General features: G+C 54.9%; 1 protein-coding gene across 6 annotated transcripts; it reads left to right on the top strand.

The window, feature by feature from the left end:
• Positions 1-225: 225 nt before the first annotated feature.
• On the top strand, positions 226-24,074 carry SLC43A1 (solute carrier family 43 member 1). Of its 6 annotated transcripts, none has more exons than XM_035012872.1 (16): positions 226-504; positions 1,600-1,652; positions 1,787-1,953; positions 10,475-10,652; positions 10,762-10,817; positions 10,953-11,029; positions 13,343-13,435; positions 15,261-15,394; positions 16,283-16,461; positions 17,532-17,678; positions 17,774-17,809; positions 18,022-18,160; positions 20,968-21,109; positions 21,325-21,398; positions 22,106-22,229; positions 23,327-24,074. In XM_035012872.1, the coding sequence occupies exons 3-16, from the start codon at positions 1,800-1,802 to the stop codon at positions 23,471-23,473; spliced, it is 1,680 nt and encodes a 559-aa protein (XP_034868763.1). In that variant the 5' UTR covers positions 226-504; positions 1,600-1,652; positions 1,787-1,799; the 3' UTR covers positions 23,474-24,074. The 6 variants fall into 6 exon arrangements, with proteins under 6 accessions (XP_034868763.1, XP_034868764.1, XP_034868767.1 ...); XM_035012871.1 differs by lacking the exon at positions 226-504 and adding an exon at positions 1,041-1,259; XM_035012875.1 differs by lacking the exon at positions 226-504 and adding an exon at positions 1,130-1,167.
• The last annotated feature ends 693 nt before the right edge of the window (positions 24,075-24,767 follow it).

Raw genomic sequence — 24,767 nt, 5'->3', positions numbered from 1 at the left:
CAGTCTGCTCCAGCTCAGTCGTTCTCCGTTTTGGCCAAGGATACAGAGGGCGCTGCCCAATTCATCTGGGGGGCCCGAGGAAGAGGGAGAGGGTGAGGGTGAGCGAGTGAGGGTGAGGGTGGAAATATTAGGTGCTGGGGCGTGTGCCGGGGGAGAGTATCTGGGGACCCGATGGCGAGTCACGTGCGCGTGAAACTCGACCTGGGGGGAGGGGAAGAGAAGGGAGCCCCCGCCCCTACCTCAGGGCGCAGCCCGGGACGAGTGTAAATACAACGCTTAACTCAGTGGATCCACTTGGTCTATGCCCCACCTCAAGGATCCCGGGTGCCCGGCGGGTTCCCAGCCCCCCGACTTCACCCGAGGGGACTGAGGAGGCAAGGACACCGGACTGCGGCGCTGAGTCGCCGAGGCGGCCCGGCCCCGGCGCGCAGAGAAGTCCGAGCGCCCGTGCGGTTCGGAGCTGGGCCCGCGGCTGCAGGAGGCGCGTTCGCCCCCAGGCCGGAGGTGAGCAGTGGGTGTGGGGAGCGGGTCCCCAACTGCGGGTCCGCTGAGAGCCCCCCGGGCCGGCTCCCACCGACACTCGCAGGCTCCCCAAGAAGCCCCAACCCCGTGGGTCCCGCGGCGCGCTGTCGCGTCTCTCCCAGCGTGCCCCTCCCTCCCCTTCCCTCCGGCCCCTCGGACTCCCCTCTTCCTCTCCGCCCGCTCGGCTTCACTTCCTCAATTTGGAGCAACAGTCCTGTCGGAGTTTGAACGGACTCGCGGCGCGCGGGAACGCGGAGCCCCATTTCACAGATGAGGGTACTGAGGCCCGGGGAGCCGCATCTGCTGTCCTCCGCCCCTCCCTCTCGCCCTTCCCCCCCTTGCCCTTCCCCGTCCGCCTCCTCTCGGCGGTGTCCGTCTCCCCCCCTGCCGCTCCCCGCCCCCGCGCCGCCCGTGTCCCGTCTCCTCCCACGGTGGTGGCGGCGGCCGCGGCGGGGGGAGCTGGGGCGCCTTCCCTCCCTCTGGTAAACACACCCGCCCGCCGCCGGCCCGCTGGCCCATCCGCCACCACTGCCCTTATAAAGTCAGCGGCCGCGAAACTTCCTGCCGGAGCGCGAGCCCCCTTCCCCGGCCGGAGAGCGCGGGCTGGCGCGGAGGCGTGCCGCGTGGTGGCCCGCGCCCCGCCGAGTGAGTGAGGGGCGCCCCGACCCGTCCTAGGTCCCCATCCACGTGGCAGCTGTTGGCCAGGACCGAGAGACTGCAGGGACACGGGTCGCCCGGTGCGGAAAGGGGGAGGGTGGAGGGCTGGCGGGGGCCCGGCCCCGGAGCAGAGGAGTGGTCTCACCCGGGCAGCAGGAAGGGGGGGGGTCTTAGGCGAGCCCCAGACTTCCCCTTCCTCCTCCTGCTTGCTTCTGGGGGTCCTTCCTGGCGCGGGCGGCCGGATACTGGCCAGCGGTGGCTTCAGAGCGCGCTGTGCCCCTTGCTGACCTTTGGGGACTTGGGGAAGTGCGGGTTCGGGCCCGGGCAGCGGGGCGCCGCGCGTTCTGGCCCGGGTGGGAGAGGCCGGCAGCGCGCCAGGAATCTGTTGCGCTCACACAGGACCTTCCTTGTTTCCGATAGTGCGAGCCCGGCGCCGCGTGAGCCCCTGGCACTGCCGGTGCGCCCAGAGCCAGGTTGGCGGCACCCGCCGGGAAGCCCGGGGCTGGTTCGAGGGGCCTCGGGAGCCACCCTCATGCGAGACCCTTCCCGGGGGCCGCTGCGGGGCGGGGAGGGGGCTCCCCTCGCTCAGCGTGGTGTTCCTGTGCAGGCTCGCGGCCAGCATGGCCCCCACGCTGCAGCAGGCGTACCGGAGGCGCTGGTGGATGGCCTGCACCGCGGTGCTGGAGAACCTCTTCTTCTCGGCTGTGCTCCTGGGCTGGGGCTCCCTGCTAATCATGCTCAAGCAGGAGGGCTTCTATTCCATCGTGTGCTCAGGTATGTCCGAGGAGGGGCAAGTCCGGCTGGGGGAGGGGCAGCAGACGTTCTGGCCAGGTGGACGTTGGAAAAGAACAGGTGGCCGAGGGGACAGAAAGCAGGGCTGCCTAAGACGGAGCACTGGGCGGGAGTTGGACAGCCCCACTTCTTGACCTCTTCACGCTTCCCCTAGAGAGTGGGTGGCGTTCTGCTCACTCTACCTCGTTGATCTAATCCAGTCTTCACAGAACGCCAGGTGTCCTGCTGGGTATTCAGACCCCAGGACTGACCGGCAGAGTCCTAAGTCTTTGGCAGCCTCAGGTCTAGCTAGAGCAAGATGAAAACCTCTAGGACAGCTGCTGCACCTAGCTGGGTGAGGGATTTTTTTTTTTTTTTAACCAGGGCTCCTGTAAGACTAAACAAGACAAAGGAGCGCCTACAAAGTGCACTTGAACTTAACAGGTCTGTGCCCTTCCTCTTCTAAGACTTTGAGCCCCCAGGTGTTCAAATCACCCATCTGCACAGGGTTAATAAGCCTGCATTGTGGAGGGACCCTGTTTTCCATTTCAATTCCTTTGGCTTCCTGTGAGCGGCCCCTAATGAGGAAGTAGGAATTCTAAGGCTCCTTAGTGGAGGGGAGGAGTCCAGGTCCCCTCTGAGTTGCTTACGCTGAAGACTGGAGAGGACCTGACCTGCTCTTTGTCACCTCGTGTTCTTGATGCTTGCCACTGCCCATCCTGTAGCTCCTTCTTGCCTTACTCCACCTGTTTGGTTTGTTTTTTTGTAATCAACTTTATCGAAGATTAATCTACATCACACATCTTGATGAGACTTGACAAATGTGTGCCTCAGGAACCATCACCCACCTCAATCAATATTTAGAATATTTCCATCACCCCCAAACTCCTTCCAAAAAGGAAGCAAAGCTTCCCTTTTGCTGCCCATCCCTCCACCTGTGCTTTTTTAAAAACGGGTGTGAAAACTTTATTAAGATCTAAGTCATATACCCTACAATTCACCCATTTAAAATACACAATTTTTTTAAAGATTTTATTTATTTGAGAGTGAGAGAGCAGGAGCAGAGGGGAGGAGCAGAGGGAGAGGGAGAAGCAGACTCTGCTGAGCAGGGAGCCCAACTCGGGGCTCGATCCCAGGACCCTGGGATCATGACCTAGGCCGAAGGCAGCCGCTTAACCGACTGAGCCACCCAGGTGCCCCTAAAGTATACAATTTAGTAAGTTATGCAGCCATCACCATAATCAATTTTAGGACATTTTCTTTACCCCAGAAAGTAATCCTGTACCCATTAGCAGTGCCTCGGTTTACCTAGGACAAAAATAGGTTTTTTTTTTAAAGCACTTGTTACCATTTAGTAAACGCCCACCCCCCACCCCCCACCCCCGGGGCTTCAAGCTACCAGGACACAGCCACCCCTCACCCTTAATCTTCTCTTCAGCTCTTCCGTTGAAAAATTTGGCCTTCCCAATGATGGGCGGCTTTGGGGAGCCCTCCCTTTCTAACACTCTGTAGTAGCCTGATTTTACCCATCAATGATAGGTGCTATTTGAATATTTCATCTACATGGCATCTTATAATAGGTGGTCTTTTGTGACTGGCTTTTTTTCACTTAGCATGATGTTTTCAGGGTTGATCCGTGTTGTAGCAGGTGTCAGGACTTGGTTTCTTCCCATTGTTGAATAATAGTGCACTGTATGGATCGACCACATTTTATTTATCCATTCATGAGCTGATAGGCATTTGCTTCCATTTTTTGGCCATGATGAATACTTCTATAAACACTGAGGTACAAATTTTTGTGTGGACATAGGCTTCCCTTCCTCTTAGGTATCTACCGAGGGGTAGAATTGCTAGGTCAGAAAGTAACTCCATGTTGAACCAGACTGTTTTCCACAGTGGCTGCCCCGTTTTCCTTCCCCACCAGCAGTGTAAAGGGTTCCAGTTTCTCCACATCCTTGCCCACACTGATGATTGCTTGTCTTTTTTATTATAATAAGCCATTCTAGTGGATGCGAATATCATCTTCTTTTTTTTTAAATTTTTATTGTTATGTTAATCACCATACATTACATCATTAGTTTTAGATGTAGTGTTCCATGATTCATTGTTTGTGCATAACACCCAGTGTTCCATGCAGAATGTGCCCTCTTTAATACCCATCACCGGGCTAACCCATCCTCCCACCCCCCTCCCCTCCAGAAACCTCAGTTTGTTTCTCAGGGTCCATCGTCTCTCATGGTTCGTCTCCCCCTCCGATTTCCCCCCCTTCATTCTTCCCCTCCTGCTATCTTCTTTTGTTTTTTTTCTTTTTCTTTTTTTTTTTTTTTAAGATTTTATTTATTTATTCATGAGAGACAGAGAGAGGCAGAGGGAGAAGCAGGCTCCCAAGGAGCAGGGAGCCCAATGCGGGACTCGATCCCAGGACGCTGGGATCATGACCTGAGCCGAAGGCAGACGCTTAACCATCTGAGCCACCCAGGCGCCCTTTTTGTTTTTTTGTTTTTTTTCTTAACATATATTGCATTATTTGTTTCAGAGGTACAGATCTGAGATTCAACAGTCTTGCACAATTCACAGCGCTTACCAGAGCACATACCCTCCCCAGTGTCTATCACCCAGTCACCCCATCCCTCCCACCCCACCCCCCACTCCAGCAACCCTCAGTTTGTTTCCTGAGATTAAGAATTCCTCATATCAGTGAAGTCATATGATACATGTCTTTCTCTGTTTGACTTATTTCGCTCAGCATAATACCCTCCAGTTCCATCCACGTCGTTGCAGCAAATATCATCTCTTAGGGTTTTGATCTGCAATTCCCTAATGGCTAATGATGGTGGGCAACTTTTCATGTGTTTCCTGGCCTTTGGTATATCTTCTTTGGAGAAATGTCTGTTCAGATTCTTGGGCCATTTTTAAGTTGGGTTATTTGCTCTTTTATCATTGAGTTGTAAGCGTTCTTTATATTCTAGATACAAGTCCCTTATGAGATCTACAATTTGCAAAATTTTGCTCCCCCTGTGGATGGTCTTCTCACATTCTTCATGGTGTCCTTGGGAGCACAAAAGTTTTTTAATATTGATGAAGTCCAATCTATCCTTTTCTTTGCCATTTGTGTTCTGGTGTCATGTATAAGAAATCCTTGCCTAACCTACAGTCATAAAGATTTATGCCTGTGTTTTCTTCTAAGAGTTTTTATAGTTACAGCTCTTACATTTAGATCTTGGGTTCAGGTGGGGGTGATCTCATCTGGTGTGAGGTGTCCACCTGGTGTTTTGAGCTGTCTGGAAGTGAGCATGTGTCTGAGCCCAGTTGTCTGGGATCACTAGAGGTGACCAAAGCGAACCCTCCTTTCTCAGAACTTACTTGTCCACTCTTGGAAAGCAAGGCAGAGCCTGTCTCTCTTCCCCTGGCTCTCATTCCCTCAAGTGACTTAGCCTAAATCCTTGGGCCGTCAGGCTGATTGGGGGTGCTGTAGCCTCAGTCATGCTGCCCTATCAAAAGTGGTTATTTTCTGTTTCTTTTAAACATTTTTTTTAAAGATTTTATTTATTTATCTGACAGAGAGAGACAGCAAGAGAGAGAATACAAGCAGGGGGAGTGAGTGAGGGAGAAGCAGGCTTCCCGCGGAGCAGGGAGCCTGATGCGGGGCTCGATCCCAGGATCCTGGGATCATGACCTGAGCCGAAGGCAGACACTTGATGACTGAGCCACCCAGGCGTTCCTATTTTAAACATTTTTTAAAAAGATTTTATTTATTTGAGAAAGAGAGGAGTGAGCACGAGAGCGAGAGAGCGCGAGTTGGGGGAGGGGCAGAACGAGAGGAGAAGCAGACTCTCCAGCTGAACAGGGACCCCAGGACCCCAGGATCAGGACCTGAGCTGAAGACAGACACCCAACCAACTGAGCCACCCAGGCACCCCTATTTTCTGCTTCCTGAAGCCACATTCACAAGGACACCAAATCAGACCAGGAATGTGTGTCCCCACAGTGTGTGGAAAGAGCCAGGCAGCATGGCTTCCAACTCTGTGTGTCTCTTGGCTTATTTTAGGTGTTTACTTAGCTTTCTGAATATCTCAGTTTTCCCGTATGTAAAATGGGACCAATCATCCCTACCCCATGGGACTGCTGTGAAAATGAAGTGAGAACAAGCATGTGAACTACAGGTGGAGGTCGTTATTATGTGCTGGACCCAGTTTTTGCTGTCATTTGCCGTGTGACCTTAGACAAGTCACCCGTCCTCTCTGGATCTCCACTTCTAAGTCTGCAAAACAGAGTGGATGCCCCTCATCCTTCTTGCCACAGAGTAATGATGTGAGCACCAAATGATGGCAGTTAAAAAATGTGGAATTCATGATTGAGGTGTTCACTAGTGTTGGCCTTGGGGGTCCCTGGCCACACCATCTGTCTTCTCAGTGTTTTCTGTTCCCCCTCAAGCTGTGCCCTGGGGTGGGCGGTCGAACCACCTCTAGGGGTGTCAATAGTTGAAGAGGGCTCTGTTACACAGAATTCAGGCAGGAGCAAATCAATTTAACACATACTGCTGTATATCCAGCAAAAGTTCCAAAACAATAAAACAACACCTAAAGTTCATCAAACCTTTACTATTTGCTATTTAGATCTTCAGTCCTCACAGCAGATCTGTGATCTAGGTATTATTATTAACATATTTTGTAGAAGAGAAAGCTGAAGCTCAGAGAGGCTAAGTAACTTGCCTGAGGTCACACAGCTAATAAGGGGCAAAGTGAGGATTCAACCCAAGATCTGACTCCTCGACCTGTCTCCTGGTCCTCAACCTTCTTTAGCTTAGAGTTCTCCTGGAGCAGTCCTAGCATAGACGAAACAACCAGCTAGAACCTAATCCTACAGGTGTTTGGTGAATGTGACTGTCGACTGCAGGAAAGTGAAGCATCAGGGCATGAGGATGATGGTATCTTTTCTGTGTCATAGGTACTGTTTACTTAGTGCTTCCTTTTAAATCAACCCATTTAAAAAAATTAGCCAAAATTTAAAGTGTAATATCCTTGGAATCTTGGGTTTGATTGTACTTACCCACACACACACATCACACACATATATGCGTCTGATACATACACATATGTATCAGAAACACATCCGGACATAGATATGTGAATATATTAGGAAAACATGCATGTTTCTTTTTTTTAACTTTATTTTTTAAACGTTTTTTATTTTCTATTTGTTTTTAAGATTTTTATTTATTTGCTTGACAGAAAGAGAGAGAGCACAAGCAGGGGCAGTGGCAGGCAGAGGGAGAAGCAGGCTCCCAGCCGAGCAAGGAGCCCGATGCGGAGCTCGATCCCAGGACCCTGGGATCATGACCTGAACCGAAGGCAAATACTTAACAACTGAGCCACCCAGGCGCCCCATATGCATGTTTCTTATTTTTTTTAATGTTGCAGTTTATTTATTTTTTAAGATTTTATTTATTTACTTGACAGAGAGAGAGAGATCACAAGTAGGCGGACAGGCAGGCAGAAGGAGATGGAGAAGCAGGCTCCCCGCTGAGCACCCTCATATGCATATTTCTAATGTACATATTCATGCATACATTTTTTCCAATACATTCACATACGTATGTGTGTACTTATGTGTGTTTCTGATACATACTGAAATGACTAATAACTTGGCGCCTGGGTGGCTCAGTTGGTTAAGTGACTGCCTTCAGCTCAGGTCATGATCCTGGAGTCCCAGGATCGAGTCCCACATTGGGCTCCCCGCTCAGTGGGGAGTCTGCTTCTCCCTCTGACCCTCCCCCCTCTCATGCTCTCTCTCTCATTCTCTCTCTCTCAAATAAATAAATAAAATCTTAAAAAAAAAAAGAAATGACTAATAACTATGAAACATCAAAATCCATTCCCTGTACCCCCTAACCCATCTTGAGTGTCCCACATGCTGTGCATACCACAATTTGGGAAACAAATTCTTTTCTAAGGCTTCAGCTCTACCACTAACTCAATACATTTTCCCTATGCCACCCCATGCCTCACTTTACTTGCCTATACGAGTGGGGCCGTTGGATTTCGATGACCTCTTCTGTTGTAATTGGATGGATAGCGTTCTAAGGAGCCTTTGCAACTTGGTCTGGCTTTATCCAAGAAGTCCAGCTTTAGCCAATTACCAGAGTGATCAGGCCTCAGGAGCTATCTCACGTTAACCAGGCTCGCAAGAGGCTGATTGATAAACCAGACAGACTGGTGCACTAACTGACCTTGATTACCAGCCATCCACAGGGCTGGCATGCTCCATGGGCGGAGGAACACGTCTCCTCGCCAGCACCAGCACAAGCTTGGGAAGCGCCCTGAGCTGCTGCGTTCAGGACCGAGGGGTCCTGTGGGGGATGGAAGAGTGCTGGTCTTGGAGACGGTCTTGAGTCCGAATGGAAGCCTGCCTGTAGGAAGCGGTGCGGCTGCGAATTGCCAGCTTCTCAGAGCCTCATTGTCTGTAAAATGGGGATCATCGGGCTCACTTCGCAGGGAGGTTGTGAGGATTGGATGAGATACTGTATAAAAAAGCCTGGCACAAAGTAGGTGTTAATCCAGAGCTAGTGGGACAGTGTAAGGGAAGGTGCCATCTGATGGTGAAAGACTGAGGAGTGGGGCCAGGGTCTAATTCAGGGGCTGCATGCTCATATGCCAACAGGGATCAAGCAGGTCATAATAATTAATTAATAATCAGAATTTAATAATCATAATAAAGTAGGACAGGTGTAAGATGGCAAATGTCTGGGAGCTACAGCAGAGGGGAGGACTTGGGTGGCCTAGAGAGGGCAAGCTGTGGTGGGAAGGGTTGACCTCCATTCATCTCCAGCAACGGCCAGATCTTCTGGCTTCTTTCTCTCTCTCTCTCTCTTTTTTTAAACATTTTATTTACTTATTTGAGAGAGAGAGAGAGCACGAGCACGAGCACGAGCAGGGGAAGATGTTCGAAGCAGGCTCCCCACTGAGCAGGGAGTCCGAGGCGGGGCTCAATCCCAGGACCCTGGGATCATGACCTGAGCCGAAGGCAGACGCTTAACTGACTGAGCCACCCAGGTGCCCCGATCTTCCGGCTTCTTAAAGAGAAGCCAGATTGTTCGGGGATAAGTCCCGATTTTAAACTGCACCCAGTTACAATTTGCACGCCAAGCAAAACACGTGTGGGCCATTACTGGTCGCCTGTTTGCAGCCTCTGGTCTAAAGGATCTTTGCATCTTTCCATCTCTTCCCGCTTCACCCGCTGCCCCAACTCGGTGCCTGGCATACAGTAGATGTTCCGGAAGTGCACAGAGACCGAATAAAGTGGAGCAGATGAACCTGGTGGAGAAATGAGTGATCGTGACCACCACGAAATTATGAGGCTAGCCTGAACCCCAGAGGCCGTGGTCTGAACCCCCCCACTGCTTCTCCCACGGGCCTGAGCACTCTCCCCCAGTGTCCTGGGCGGCAGCTGGTACTGTGGCCGGCTCCCCGTGGCCCGAGGTGCCTCCTCGCCTGGTTGGCCAGCACTCATGATCTGAAACTTCTTCCTCACGTTAACACACAGGTCACTTCACCCCTCTGCTGCCTGCAAGCCCTTCGGATATCTGAAGTCAGGAGTCATTGTGGCCACCCAGGGCACGTGCTTCCCCTGCCAGCATTCAGGCATCCTCACGTCCTCCTGTTTTGTTCTCTTGACAGCACCTGTCACTCTGCACTTTCCTTTCCTTTCCTTTCTTTCCTTTCTTTCCTCCTATGTAAGCCCTACGCCCAACATGGAGCTTGAACTCACAACCCTGAGATCGAGTCGCATGTTCTACTGACTGAGTCAGCCAGGCGCCCCAAAAGCACCTGTCACTCTTTCAATCAGGGTCCATTTGTTTACTTGTTTAGTATCTAATATAAGCCCCACGAGAGCTGAGAGCTTCCGTTTTTATTCACTGTGGGATCCCCAGCACCTAGAGAAGAGGCTGACTACATTGAGACCCCCCGGGAGGGCCACCACCTACCCCTTCGTCAGGTGTTTCAGGAGAACCTTCTCTGGGCCAGGCCCTGTGCCAAACTTACCTTCCTCAGCTGAATCTAAGGAACCCACGGGCTAGGCCTCCTCCGCTCCCTGTCACAGGCTAGGGGCCTGTGGCTCAGAGAGAGGAAGCGACTTGTTCCAGGTTGCCCAGCCTGTAGGGACGGCAGTGGGAATTCAGACCCTGCTTGGGCTGCCCTCCCGGTGCACCCCCGAGTGCACCCTTTGGCAGTGATGCGTAGGCAAAAAATGGGGCAGGGAAGCAGCCACCTCGTGACTCAGTGAGCACTGAGTGAAGTGAATCGCCCTCCTTCCCCTTAACCTTTTCTATTAACTTGTCATGACTCCAAGTTAGCAGTTTACCTTGAGGATGAGTCCTCAACCAGAGTAGATAGGACTCTGGGCCACACGCAAAGTTGCCAGGTTGGCAGGAAGTCCTAAGCTCAGGAGCCCCGGCCCCAGGCCCTTCTGTCCTGTGCCCAGCAGCTCGTGCCGCCGCGTGCTGAGCCCTCCCTTGCCTCCTCAGCTGAGAACACCACCAACATCACCCAGGATGAGCAATACAAGTGGCTGAGCTGTGACGGCCAGGAAGAGATGCTCAACCTGGGCTTCACCATCGGCTCCTTCGTGCTCAGCGCCACCACCCTGCCGCTGGGGATCCTCATGGACCGCTTTGGCCCCCGGCCCACACGGCTAGTCGGCAGGTGAGGCGGCCAGGCCCGTCTGGGGCTGAAAGGCGGGCTGGCACCGCAGGGCGAGGAGAGGCTCAGAGTGTTCACGGGCAACTCCTCCCCCTGCCCTGGGTCTCCACAGCGCCAGCTTCGCTGCATCCTGCGCCCTCATGGCCCTGGCCTCTCGGGACACCAGAGGTGAGCTGTTTGGCCTCTCGTGCGCCCACAAGAAAAGAATGGGTGGATGCAGGTGGATCATCTGCCATCCCAGCTCCCCCCTTGGCCTCACAACAGCTCCCCAAATGCCCTCACCCATCCCTCTCCCCTTCCCAGTTCTGTCTCCGTTGATATTCCTGGCGCTGTCCCTGAATGGCTTTGGTGGCATCTGCCTAACGTTCTCTTCACTCACGGTGAGTGTGACCGGCCCCGCTTGGCAGCAGGGCACCCAGGAGTGGGGTGGGGGTAGAGGTGAGTTAGGGGGAGAATGGGTGAGGGAGGGGCCAGTGGCTGCAGAGCAAATGCTTGTGTGGGTCTGGGACCCTGTAGGCTGCAGCTAAGGGTGGGTGTGAGGCTGTGCACGTGGGGATGCGACAGTGTGTGAGTGGGTGTTGGGCTGTGCGTGTGTCCCGAGCATGTAATGTCTGCCCAGCGCCGTTCTACACACTGGGGCCACGGCTCAAACAGAACTGCCAACTTCCTCACCTTCCTGGAACTTCCGTTTGGGGGGCGGTGACCAGGCAACGCCCCCAAAGAAGTAAACTCGTAAATGATGTCAGTAGTCGTTAGTGCTGGAAAGAAAATAAAATTGGGTGTCGTGATGGATAGTGACGGAGGAGGAGCAGCTGGGGTGTGCGTTTGCCACGTTGTGTATTGTGTGGTGCTGTAGATGGGGAAGGGCGTGCGTCCGTGAATATGAGCGTATGAGGTTAAACCGTGTGAACTTGCCGGCGCTTGACCGTGCTGGACCTACAGAAACAGCTTTTTCCATGACGAGACCTCTTACATATGTGTGTTTGGTGTGCGTGTTGCTCTGAGTGTGTATGTTTATAGATGTGAGTGAGCGCAAGGGTTAAAGGCTTCTGAGTGTGTGGTGGGGGAAGGGTTCCTGGCTGGGCCAGCCTCAGGCTGTTTATCCCTGACCGCCAAACTGGGTGTTTTTGGCTGAATTTCACCTCACCCAGCAGCCGCCTTTAATTCCAGCCTGGGACATTTCACAACTCTAAGGAAGCGGATCCCTTCCTCCCCGCCCCCTGCGCAGCCCCTTCTCCACGCTACGCAACTTGGCTCGGGCCCTGAATCCCTGCCCTCCGCGGCGCCCAACCTCGGACCCTGCCCCGGCCTGCCTAGGGGTCTCTGCCCGCCGCCCCGCCGCTCCTCCCCCTGCCCCGCCGCCAGTAATCTCCAGCCAATAGCAGGGCCCGGCGCCCGCCCCGCCCCCGGCCCCGCCCCGCCCCCGCCCCCCGCCCCGGGCCTCTGCCCTAGCCCGCCAGGACGGACCCAGCCGGGACACCCAGTGCTGCCCAACCCCTCGGCCCGGGTTAGCCAGGTCGGCCTCGCGCCCTGCCCCCGGCGCGCCTTGCCGGGCGGAGGCAGCGCCCGGGGACCCTGGGGCGGGGGCGCCAAGGGTTCGGCCGCTCTCCGGCCCTGGCCCTGGCACTTTCCCCCCGCGTCCTTGGCGGCGTGCCTTGCAGATACTGGGTGTCAGGGAAACCTCTACCCCAGTGAGGGTCAGCCTGGTCCCACCCCCTTTTCATAGCCACTTGGAAGGTGGTGGTGGACTCCGTTCTCCGTGTTTACCATCTTCCTTCCCCAAGGTATTTGAGGTCCCCCTTCTTGGCCTGGGTTACCCCCTTTGTAGAGAGGGTTGAAGTTCGGTATGGCATCTAAGGCCCTTCCCGGCTATGGGATCTGTTGACCTGGGGAGGATGGTGGGGCCAGAGGGGGGTGTACACAAAGGGCAGCGTGACTTTGCTTTCTCCTCCCCGGAGGGCCTGGCTCAGGCGGGTGAGCAGAACATATGATCAGTTCTCTACTGGTGGGAATTCTGGGCCTGCTCTGGACGTCAGAGCCGCCCCTCCTGGACACCTGGCCTGCCCCTGCCCCTCCTTTAGCTCCACCCTAACCTCCCTGGCACCTCCCATGACTTGTCCTGGCTCAGCAGACTGGGACCTTTGGCGTCACCAGGAGGGTTAATTCCAGAGCCAGCCATGGTCACAGCCTTGGGGCTTGGGAGAGAGCAAGGATCGCCAGAACAGGGGAGAAAGTCAGTAACGAGCTCTGTGAACTTGAGTACATTTCTCTCCCTCGCTGGGCCTCAGTTTTCTCATCTGTCAAATGGGTTGCACTAGATCAGCTTTTCTTAAACACCCATTGCATGGGTTATTAAGAGGCGGCACCCAATAGAAGGGCTCCATTAACAACTAACTTTGGAAACCCCGGGGGGGTTAGACAAAATTGACAAATTTTTGTCTTTGAGGGCATGTCCGGGAACCTTTCAGATGCTAAAGTGCATTGGGAGTCTCTAGGAGGCTGTTGGCTAGTTTCCGACCGTGATTTTGCCTTCAGACTTTTCTGCTGCATCTCCCGGAGCTAGTGTTCCTGGAGCTCACTTTGAGGGCGGTGGGGCTGGATGCATCCAGGCTTTACCCCATGGGGCTGGGCAAGGGGCGCCCTGGGTGGCTGTGAGGGTCCCCCGGCTCACTAGGGCTGCTTCCCTCCCTCAGCTGCCCAACATGTTCGGGAGCCTGCGGTCCACGTTCATGGCCCTCATGATCGGCTCCTATGCCTCTTCTGCCATCACGTTCCCGGGAGTCAAGGTATTGGGACTGTTTGGGGGTGGGGGCAGTGAGGTCACTTGGGTTTTCTTTTTGCCTCGACACAAAAACTCGGGGTTGGCTGAGTAGTGGCCGGCGTGTCTGAGGATCCTGTTCCGGCCGGTCAGAGGTCCATCCCCACCACCATGGGGCAAAGCACTGAAGCATCATGGGGAGAGCCTGGACATTGCTGTGGACCTGCAGGTCTAACCTCCCTGCGTTGCCCCCTTCCCTTTACTGCTGCCCCAGGCCAAGCCTCCATCCTCTCTCCTGGGCTAGTTCAAGCCTTCCTAGCTGGTCTCCCTGCCTTTGACCTTCCCCCTCTCTAGTCTGTCATTCACATGATTCTATTTTTTTTCTATTAAGATTTTATTTACTTATTCGAGAGAGAGAAAGGGAGAGACAGAGCACAAGTGGAGGGGGAGGGGCAAAGGGAGAGGAAGAAGCAGACTCCCCCCTGAGCAGGGAGCCGGAGCAGGCAAGATCCCAGGACCCAGGGATCACGACCTGAGCGGAAGGCAGACATCTGCCCAACCAACCGAACCACCTAGGCAGCCCCTCTCATGACTTCTAGAATGCTCTTAGATGGAGGCCTGGCTCACTGACAGAATCAAGTCCAACCCCTTCAGGAATGCATTCAATGCCCTTGACCTCTCTGGCCTCACCCAGCCTTTCCAGCCACGTCTCCTTCTCCTGCCTTGGAGAGACTGTTTGCCTTGGGTCCAGGGTCATGAACGTAGTCCATACCGGGCTGGAGCCTGGACAGATCCGCCCGGTGGAACTAGAACCAGAAGGCCTGGATTCTAGCCTGGGGGCAAGCTTGGGGCCTCACTTCTTCCCCTGATATCAAAGGACATCAAGGCGTGATTTCACCTGGGCCATCGCATACCCTTCAGATTCCGCCTGGGGCAGTCACGTTTGTTAGTTTAGAAGGCACTTGCTAGGCATCCGAAGGAGTTTGAGAGTGCATTGGTGGGGGTGGCCATAAACTGTTCAGGTAGCACCAGGCATGGAGGGTGGCAGGTTCTCCATTTTCTTTGAAGCGCTGTCCCGTCTGCAGGGAAGAAAGAGCACCCAGGCCCCAGGCTGAGGAGGAACAGAAATGCTCCCAGGCTGCAGGGGAGCTCTGAGCCCGAGCCCGAGGGGATGGCAGATGTCAAGTCATCCCAAGCAGGGAGGACAAGGGGAGGGACACCATCTCTGTGTACCTGGCTTCCCCGTTGGCACCGAATCCCAATCAGTTCAGAACCTACTTGTCCTGGGGTGGGGAGGCCTTGGGCAGAGCTCTTGCATGTGCGCGCATACACACACACAGTTGTCCTGCGCACCTGGGTACACCTGTGCAAGGAGAGATAAGGCTTCTCAGATTGGGTTTTTCTTTCCCTCGGGGAATGTGCCAGGAAGGGGCAAGATAAACACAGTTAGGCCCGGGAAACCTAGAACATTAATTTTTCTCTTTTGTACATAAAATGAAATGGCATTTTTGTGTGAAAGCCAACATGCGCATGGACTCATAGGCAGATTTGTGCACCTTTTTTAGAGAGTAATTGAGATTTCAAAGACCTTTTGTGCTTGTGGCCAGCAGCTTCAGCTCTCTGTGGGAACTGTTTCAGATCTCGTTAGGGGGCTGGGGTTACGAAGGAAGAGGGTGGTGGGTCTTCTGGGTCTGACTCTTCACTTCTGCCTCAGCTTCCTCATCTGCAAATTAGGCACAAGGAATGGGGTAAAAGAAACCTTGTCTCGGGCCAGTGGGGCCTGGGCTTGGCCTTGGGCTGGAAGAGGTGGGGCCAGGCGGCCACCCCCATGGGCCTGCCCCCTCCTTCCACAGCTGATCTACGACGCCGGCGTGTCCTTCGAGGTCATCATGTTCACCTGGTCGGGCCTGGCCTGTCTCATCTTTCTGAACTGTGCCCTCAACTGGCCCGGTGAAGCCTTTCCGGCTCCTGAAGAAGTCAACTACACGTGAGTGGCTGTGTCAGGAGGGGAGCTCCCCTCCCTGTGGAGGGAGAGATGGGGGGGCGGCGGCGGTGGTCGTGCAATGCACAGAATCAGCTTTGGTGTCAGAGACCTGCATTTGCAGATGGCCTCTGTTTTCTCATCTGTACAATGGGCTTGATCCTCCCCACCCACAAGTGTGTGAATAGACGTGGCACCTAACAGGTGGTCAAACAGGGTGACTGGTACTGGTAATATCCTTTCTGAGTTTGGAGGGTGGGATCAGAGTAGGAGGGATCCCAGCAAGGGTGCCCTGTGCCATATGGTCCCAGGAGGGGGATACAAAGACTCAAATGCCCCACCCTTTATGGGGCAAGCTAAATGCCAACTTTTCCCCATGCCCTATCAGTTCAGTGGGGGTGGGGTGATGCTCCACAAGGAAGCACATAGGGTGCCGGTCAAAAGCTGATGTTTTTCCAGTGTCTTCTACAGGCCAGGCGCTGTGCGTAGCTCTCATACCATTCTCAACAGCCCTATGGTGTGGCTTCTGTTATTAACTCCATTAATAACAAAGGCTCAGGGAACAAAGTGACTTTCCTAAGGTAGTACCACCGAAGGGGGTTGAGGTAAAGCTTGGAACCAGGCGCTCTGACTGTAGAGTCTGAATTCTTAATGCTGCCTCCATGGCAACAGCCCAGGTTGCCTCACGACTCACCCACCCTTCACTTACTGGGTGCTAAGCTGGCCCCTGGCCCGGGCTCTGAGTGACCAAGACGCAGTGGGCACATCGGTCAGCGCTAGGTCCCGGGGTGCTCAGCACCCCTGGGACCGACTAGGACAGACCTGGAGAGGCAGGCTGTTGAGGGCAGGGTCTGCATAGCTGGTCCCCACATGCCCTGGCCTGGCTGCCGGCAGGAAGAAGATCAAGCTCAGAGGGTTGGCCCTAGATCACAAGGTGACAGGTGACCGCTTCTACACCCATGTGACCGTCGTGGGCCAGCGTCTGAGCCAGAAGGCCCCCAGCCTGGAGGAAGGGGCTGACGTCTTCATCTCATCCCAGGATGTTCGTGGCGCCTCAGAAAGCCCTCCTGAGAGTGAGTTGTCTGGTCAGGGAGGGTGGACGCTCAGGCTCAGTGAGTACTCATCCTAAGCACTCATTCTCTCCCCTTGTGTTCTCTCCACACCCCATGATGTAGATGGGTCATGCTCCCCATTTACAGAATGGGGAGAAATCAGAGCTCAGAGAATTCTGGAAGTTCAGACTCAGGGGTACTCTGCTGGATTCCTGGGTGAAGGAGGGAGGGAGGAGCTTCCAGAAGGGGGCGGGCTCTGCAGGCCTATGGGGCAGTCGGGGCAACCCTCTGAACCGCTAGCTTCAGACCCTGACTGCGTGAGCCCGCGGCCAGGATCGGCACTCCGACGCCCGGCCGGCTGGCTGGCTCCCCCTGCTGGCTGGACGAGGAGCTGCAGCCTCCTGCCTGGGCCACTTCGCAAGGTATCCATCAGCTCCCAGATTAGGGGAAGGTACACCCGCCTTGGAGTCAAGAGATGGGGGTTTGAGTCTGGCGCGCCCGTTGCAGACCATGTGACCTGGGCAGATCCTGTAACCCTGCTCTGGCTTTCCTTATCTCTTAAACTAGCAGCCATAACACCCACTGAACAGGGAAGTTAATCGTGAGGATTAAATGGTCCACGGATGTGGAAGCTCTGTTCCGGGCACAGGGGTGTGCAGGTGTGAGGGTGTTACCCGTGCTGCTGGCCTCTCACGGCAGAGTGAGGCCGGGCAACCTGCCGCTTCCAGCCCCGTGAGCTTGAGCAAGTCATTGAGCTCTGGGCCTCAGTTTCCTCAGCTGTAGAATGTGCTGAAGACAGGGTTTTGTACGCTTTGAGTAATGGGATGGCATGTGTCAAGTGTGCAGCACATAATGCTTAATACATAGTAGCTAGAGTTATTATTACCACACCAGCGTGGACATCCAGACATCGTTATAAAACTGGGCAAGAACCTGGAGGCCGGTGAGTCTGAACAGTCCTTTTTGAAGAAACCAGTCCCTCCAGAGTCACGTAGTGAGTGTCAGAGCCCCCTCTGGAACTGCATCCGCTGGGACAATCAGAGGGAAATGGAAGCTCGGGAGGCTCAGGGCGCCCTCTGCTGTCTCCCCAGAGTCCGTCCCCCTCCGCCAGAGCCTCTGCTCCCCCATTTTCCTGTGGAGCCTCCTCACCATGGGCATGACCCAGTTGCGGGTCATCTTCTACATGGCCGCCATGAACAAGATGCTGGAGTACCTCGTGACTGGGGGCCAGGAGCATGGTGAGGTGCTGCTGAGCCCGCTGGGGGCCGGGGGCACGGGAGGGTCACCCCGCTGAGCTCCTCTCACTCTGGCTTCTCTCCCCACCCCCCATCAGAGACGGACATCCTGAGAAAAAGGGCGGCAGAGACAGGTAGGGGGGTGAGGCCCTGGCCCACACCCGTCCCACCACTGCCTGCTCCAGAGGGAGCCTGGGCCCACCCTCGGAGCTCTGGGCGTTCGGGGCATCGAAGAATCTGGGGTCCCGGGGGAGGCTCTTCTGGCACCCCCTGTCCTGCCCCGAAGTGGGCTGCTGGCATCTGTCATGCCGTCTCCTGACTCCGCTTCTCTTCCCGTCCTTCCCAGTGGGGTTCTACTCCTCCGTCTTTGGGGCCATGCAGCTCTTGTGTCTCCTCACCTGCCCGCTCATCGGCTACATCATGGACTGGCGGATCAAGGACTGTGTGGACGCCCCCAGTGAGGGCACTGCCCTCGGAGACGCCAGGTGACCGGCACAGGGGTGCCCACAGCTTGTCACTTTCTCTGCGCTTTCACAGCCAGCATCTCATTTCATTCTGCCCAGAGCCCTGGGAGAGCAGGAGCCTCTCCCCAGTTTACAGAGGAGGAAACTGAGGGGGGGCACGGCTTGCTCGATGATAAGTGTAGCCCACCTCAGGTGCTGACTGCACGAGGTACCTTGCATTGTCCTGTTGAGTCCTGCAGCAGCTCTCTGAGGGAGGCGCGGTGTCCTCATTTCACAGATGAGGACGCTGAGACACAGAAAGGTTAAGTAACTTACCCAAGATCACACAGCTTTTATTTATTTTATTTTATTTTATTTTTTTTTCCTAAGATTTTATTTATTTATTTGACAGAGAGATAGAGAGAGAGCACAAGTAGGCAGAGAGGCAGAGGGAGAGGGAGAAGCAGACTCTCCACCGAGCAGGGAGCCCGACATGGGGCTCGATCCCAGGACCCTGGGATCATGACCTGAGCCGAAGGCAGCCGCTTAACCGACTGAGCCACCCCGGTGCCCCTATTTTATTTTATTTTAAAGATTTTATTTATTGGAGCGCCTGGGTGGCCCAGTTGGTTAAGCGTCTGACTCTTGGTTTTGGGTCAGGTTGTGATCTCAGGGTGCTGGGATCAAGCCCCGGGCCTCCCTGCTCAGTGGGGAGTCTGCTTCTCCCTCCCGCTCTGCCCTTCCCCCCACTTGTGTGCCCGCATGTGTGCACTCTCTCAAATAAATAAATAAAATATATTTTTAAAGGATTTTATTTATTTACTTGAGAGAGAGAGGGCCCAAGCAGAGGGAGGGATAGAGAGAGAGAATCTCAAGCAGATTCAAGTATGGAGCCCAACACGGGGCTCAATCCCAGGACCCAAAGATGGTGACCTGAACTGAAACCAAGAGTCTGCCGTTGAACCGACTGAACCACCCAGGCGCCCCGATCACACAGCTTTTAGTAGCAGGTTGTAGAAGCTATCTTATAAAGGGTATGTATATATGTGTACATATATATATATATACACATATATACATGTGTATATATGTGTATATATATATATATATATACCCTAAAGCCTTCTTTTTTTTTTTAAAGATTTTTATTTATTTATTGAGAGAGATAGTGATAGAGAGAGAGCATGAGAGGGGGAGAGTCAGAGGGAGAAGCAGACTGCCAGCTGAGCAGGGAGCCCGACGTGGGACTCGATCCCGGGACTCCAGGATCATGACCTGAGCCAAAGGCAGTCGCTTAACCAACTGAGCCACCCAGGCGCCCCTACCCTAAAGCCTTCTTTAAGCAGCTAACATTTATTGTCTCATATAGTTTCTGAGTCAGGAATCTGGGAGTGACTTAGCTGGGTGGTTCTGGCTCAGTGTCTGTCTGAGTCTGTTTGAGCTGGTATAACAAAACACCACCACACACTGGGTAGCTTAAAAACAACAGAAAGCTAGTTCTCACGGTTCTAGAAGCTGGAAGTCTCAGATCAGAGAGCCACTGGTTGAGTGAGGGCCCTCTTCTGGGTGGCAGACTTCTCCCTGTGTCCTCACATGGCCTAAGGAATAGAGAACTCTGTGGGGCCTCCTTTCTAAGGACACTAATCCCATGAGGAGGGCTCTGCCCTCGTGACCTAATCACCCTGCAGAGCCCCACCTCCTAATACCATCATGTTGGGCTTTAGGATTTTCAGCATACGAGTTTCGGGGGGACACAGCCATTCGGACCATAGCAGGGTCTCATGAGGCCACAGTCTGGCTGTCGGCCAAGACTACAGATATCTGGGGTGTTGACCAGGGTGGGGGAATCCATTACTGAGCTCCCTCACATGGCTGTTGGCAGAAGAGGCGGCTCCTCCCTGCCTGGGTCCCTCCATAGGGCTGCTCACCACAGGGCAGCTGGCTTCCCCCGGAGCCAGGGGTCTAAGGGAGGGAGACCAAGATGGAAGCCTCTGTGTCCTTCACAGTGAAATCTCATGAGTGACGTCCCATCGCTTCCGTAGTATTCTGTCGGTCACACAGAGTGACCGGTCCGGTGTGGGAGGGGATGACACAGGGTATGGCTAGCAGGAGGTGGGGCTCACTGAGGCCCATCTTGTTGGCTGGAGACCACCGTTGGGTCTTGAACTGGGGTTTTCTGACTGCGTGTGTTCTTTTTGTGTTTGTCCTGAGAGGATAGGAGGGAAGGCATCTTAAGGAACAGTCCAGTGGCTTCCCTCCCCAGCACTGGTACCCCAGCCCTGGCACCCAGCCTCCTGAAGGCAGGGCCGTCTGTCTAGGATAGATGGGCAGCCTGCCCTCATCCCAGCCTACTGACCTCTCCCCTGGGGCAGCCCTCAGCCCTTGATTGTGCCAGAGCGGGGCTTGCTGGACAGTCAGGGGCCAGGCTGCTGTCCCCAGAGCAGTATCTACTTTTGTCCAGGCTGATGGGCAGAGACGCTTTTGTAGGGGCTTCCAGTGGGGGGTGGTGTGAGAGCTCCCGGTTCTCCACCTTCCTTCCCATCCTTGAGCCTCAGACTTCAGTGTGCGTGAGACATACCTGGGCTGTTTGTCAAAATGCAGATTCCTGGGCCCCACTCCTGAGATTCTGGGGGTGGGAGCCTGAAATCTGCATTTTAAAGAAAGGCCCCAGGTGATACTGGGGTCATAGGTGGGGGAGCCCCATTTCGAGAAACACAGGGCTGGAGAAATGGCCTGCTCCCTTTGCTGCCCCACAGCAAAGGCACAGTAGAAGAGGGGAGGCCAGGCCGAGAACCAGGGAGCTGCTGGGGAGGTGGAGGCAGCGGCCAGTGACACCCTGTTCTCCTCAGGGATGGGGTTGCCACCAAGTCTGCCAGACCCCGCTATCGCAAGATCCAGAAGCTCACCAATGCCATCAACGCCTTCACCCTGACCAACTTTCTGCTGGTGGGGTTTGGCATCACCTGCCTCATCAACAGCTTACACCTCCAGGTACCCACTTCCATCCTCCCTGCCTCCCTGCCTCCCAGGACCCCTCCAGAGGGACATTGCACCCAGCGCCTGCCTTCCAGGAAGCACGGTTCTCATCCTCTGGGCCTGTTTTCCGGGGACTGGTTTGTCAGGGGCTCCGTGTCCCTCTTCACCTTACCCATCCTTCCTCTTGCCTGCACACCTGCTCTTCACCTCTTCCCTCTCTTTGGTTTCAGTTTGTGACCTTCGTCCTGCACACCATGGTTCGAGGTTTCTACCACTCGGCCTGTGGCAGCCTCTATGCAGCAGTGTGAGTCAGCCCGCGCTGAGCTGCCTTCCCGAGCTTTCCCTCCATAACCAGAGAATCCCGGAGCAGAGTTGAAAGGGCCCCGGACACCCCCTCACGCCCTCCCTGCGCTCCGCTGCCCCTCCGGAGTGCTGACTGACATCTCAGAGTCAGCGGGGAGCTGGGAGGCTGTCTGGGGGGGCCGTCCTCTCGGAGCTTCCCTGGTGGTGGGGCCTCCGCCTCTATCAAAGGCAGCCTGCCCCGCCACCAGCCGCCTCCAGCACCAGGAGGTCCTGCCTTCGAGGAAGCCGAAATTCTTGGTTTGATGACGCTTTGGTCCTACGTCTGCTCTCCTCTTAACACCCCCCCCCGCCCCCCCACCGCCGGCAGCCCTGTGTCCTTCACCGGCTCCAGCCAGAGCCTCGGAGTCACCCTTGAGTCTGCCCTTCCTCACACTCCACGTCCAGTCCCCAGCAGTCCCGCCAGCTCCCCGTCCACAGACCCCAGGGCAACCCTCTCCTCCTCCCCACCGCCACCCCCCTGCCGGGGGTGCAGCAGCTCCTGGCGGGCTCCCCGTGCCTGCTCTTGCCTCCCTTGGTCTATTTTTAACACAGGGGCTGGAGACACCTGTTGGGACAGAAGTCTTTTCCTGTCACTCCGTGGCTTCCTGCTACGCTCTCAGAAAAAGCCAGAGGCTTTGTTATGGCTGAACAGGTCCCCCCCATTGACAGGTTCCCCTCCAACCACTTCGGGACGCTGACGGGCCTGCAGTCCCTCATCAGTGCTGTGTTTGCCCTGCTCCAGCAGCCGCTTTTCATGGCCATGGTGGGACCCTTGAAAGGAGAGCCCTTCTGGGTGAGAACTGGGGGTGGCACACGGGGAGCAGGACCCCCTTTCCAGGGGTTCTGAGGAGTTGGGGCTGGAGGGGGGGCTTGTATCTGACAGAATCCCTGACTCCTATCTCCGACTGAAGGTCTCTAATCGGGGGCTTCCCAAGCTGGCTACCCATCACAACCCCTCACAGAGTGAAAAATAGATTCCCCAGCCTGCCGACTCAGCGCCTCTTGCTCTGGGCCAGGAGTGTCTCTGGAAGAAGCTCCAGGTGCCTGGTGAAGTGGCCCAGTTCTGATGCCGTCTGGTTTCACCCAGGGCACGGATGCTCTTAGCACCTCTGGAAAGGGGTTCCTCCAAACCCTCTCAGCTCAAACACCCTCAAGACAGGGCAGCAGCCTTTGGTATGGTTAGAAGGGCTTTTCCTTCCACCGACCACACGTCTGCCTCCCCAAAGCTGGTCCTCTCTCCGCCCTCTGGGGCCACCTGTCCCATAACCCTTCTCCCAGCAGAGCGATCAAGAAAGGACAGTCATGGTTTATGGGGTGCTCACGAGGTGCTGAGGTCATTTTGCCCTGACGAGGCACTTAGAGTCAAGGTGATTTGCCTAAGTTGCACAGCGAGTCATGCAGAGAAGGCTGTGAGCCGAGGCCACGCCCGAGTGAGGGCCACTGTCCTGGGCCTTCCGTCCCCCGGCTGCATGCCTGGGCTCCTTTCACCATCTGCCAACCTCTTCTCACCAACCTCAATGGAATCAATGGGATCCCGTCATCAATGTCCCCAGCCCAGAAGCTTCCATTTCAGAAGGTGCCCTGCATTGGGCACCAGCCCAGACTCCCCCAGTATCTCCCCAGAGGGCACCAGCTCGTGTGGGCACTGGCCTCAGCCAGGGTTCAGACCACGCTCTGATACTTTACGAGGCTGTTGAACATTAGATGAGATATTGGTGAAATGGTGATTGAACACAGTACGTGCTAGCCATATTTCTCATTCTGGCCCAGGACCTGGAATGAAAATGGCTGCCTCCTCCTCTCTGTTGGAAGCTGAGGGGAGGGTCCTTGAGGGTGATGAGGGAAAATCGGTACCTACTTGACTCTTGCCTCTCTCTCCTTGCCCTCAAGGTGAATCTGGGCCTCCTGCTCTTCTCACTCCTGGGCTTCCTGCTACCTTCCTACCTCTTCTACTACCGTGCCCGACTCCAGAGGGAGTATGCCACCTACTGGGAGGGCCCAAAGAAGGTGCTTGGCGGCTCTGAGGTGACCGCGTAGACCTCTTAAGGCCAAGGGACCTGGATGACAGGCAGCCAAGGCCTGAGCAACCAAAGGGAATGCCTCATGTGGCTTTTCTACCTGTAACATACACACAGAGCTGGGCCATGGATTTATAAATACCAAGAGAGGTTCTATTTTTGTAGGGACTTGCTAAAAGGGAGAAAAAAAAAAACACCTAAAAAAAAATTTCCCCAAAGCAATGCTCCATTGACTGAAGACAGCCCCTGTGCTAAAAGGATTGGGCCCTCTTCCTTCTCAGATTGGCAGATACCAGGGTGTGGGGCTGCCCTTTCTCTAGGCCTGCATCCTAGGGGCCTGCCTGCTGGTGCCCCCTGGGGGCTTGTGGGATCAACAGGCAAACAGGCTACCCCTAGGGTCCCAGCTAGGCAATGCCCAGAGCCCGCGTGTGTGTATATGCTCACGTATGCATGTGTGTGTGTGTGTAGGTGTGTGTATGAAACAACCTTCCCCTCCGAGGAAAGGGGCCTGAGGTGCTCGCTGTGTCTCGGATGGGGTGTTGGGGGCTGGAGGGCGGGTTCCCTCCCTGGTACTGCTTTTGGCAGGTCTTAGAGAAAAATAAAAAGGGAAGTGAGAGACCGGCTGGTGTGTGCCTGTATCTTTGTTGGGGGGGTAAGGGGGAGTGTTTTCCCACACCCCCATCTCTCTTCCTCACCCAGGCTCGCCTGGGCATTAAGTAGGACACCTGAAGTGTCAGCCTGTCCACCTCTGGCTGGCTGGCTCATCTTCCGGTTCTTATCCGTGCCCTGCCCTTGGTGTCCGGAGGGAGTCCACATCCTCCCTCTGCTCCTACCCCCCACTTCCCATGGTTTGAGGTGCATCCAGGAAGTCGCCTTTCTCTGTACAGGGGATCAGGGCAGGATGCTTTAGAAATAATGCTGAGGGATGGTGGAGGGTTGTTGAAATGTACACTTTTTTATAGTCTCCTGTTTTATCTTAAAACCTCATGCAAATGTGGAGCTTCACTTTGTACTATATTTATACTTATTTTCAACATCTAAGTGAGGCTTTAAAATTACATAGGTAAAGACACCATCTTTGAGAACAAGGGGCCTTCCAAGAAGATATATCTTATTTTCCCCAGGCCTACACCTCTTCGTGTCCCTGGGACATAAGCCTTGGAGGCTAGAGTAAGTCACAGAATGGAGGGATGGGGCCCAGAGGGCCACTGACATTTGTTGGGGATCTGCCTGGGCTTCACAAGTATCTCATTTCATCCTAACCATGGCCCAAGAGGTTGGTATGTTCACAATGTTTTGCAGGTTGAGGAAAG

Source organism: Mirounga leonina, unplaced genomic scaffold (assembly GCF_011800145.1).
Source record: "Mirounga leonina isolate KUSES-001 unplaced genomic scaffold, KU_Mleo_1.0 Mir_166, whole genome shotgun sequence".
Taxonomy (NCBI): domain Eukaryota; kingdom Metazoa; phylum Chordata; class Mammalia; order Carnivora; family Phocidae; genus Mirounga; species Mirounga leonina.
This window is presented reverse-complemented; position numbering and strand designations above follow the sequence as displayed.

Bases quoted from the DNA above. Each gene is read 5' to 3' on its own strand.
- SLC43A1 (XM_035012873.1), top strand. From the start codon at position 1,800: ATGGCCCCCACGCTGCAGCAGGCGTACCGGAGGCGCTGGTGGATGGCC. The intron at 1,954-10,474 runs GTATGTCCGAGG...TTGCCTCCTCAG, and splicing joins CTATTCCATCGTGTGCTCAG to CTGAGAACACCACCAACATC. The intron at 11,030-13,342 runs GTGAGTGTGACC...TCCCTCCCTCAG, and splicing joins TAACGTTCTCTTCACTCACG to CTGCCCAACATGTTCGGGAG.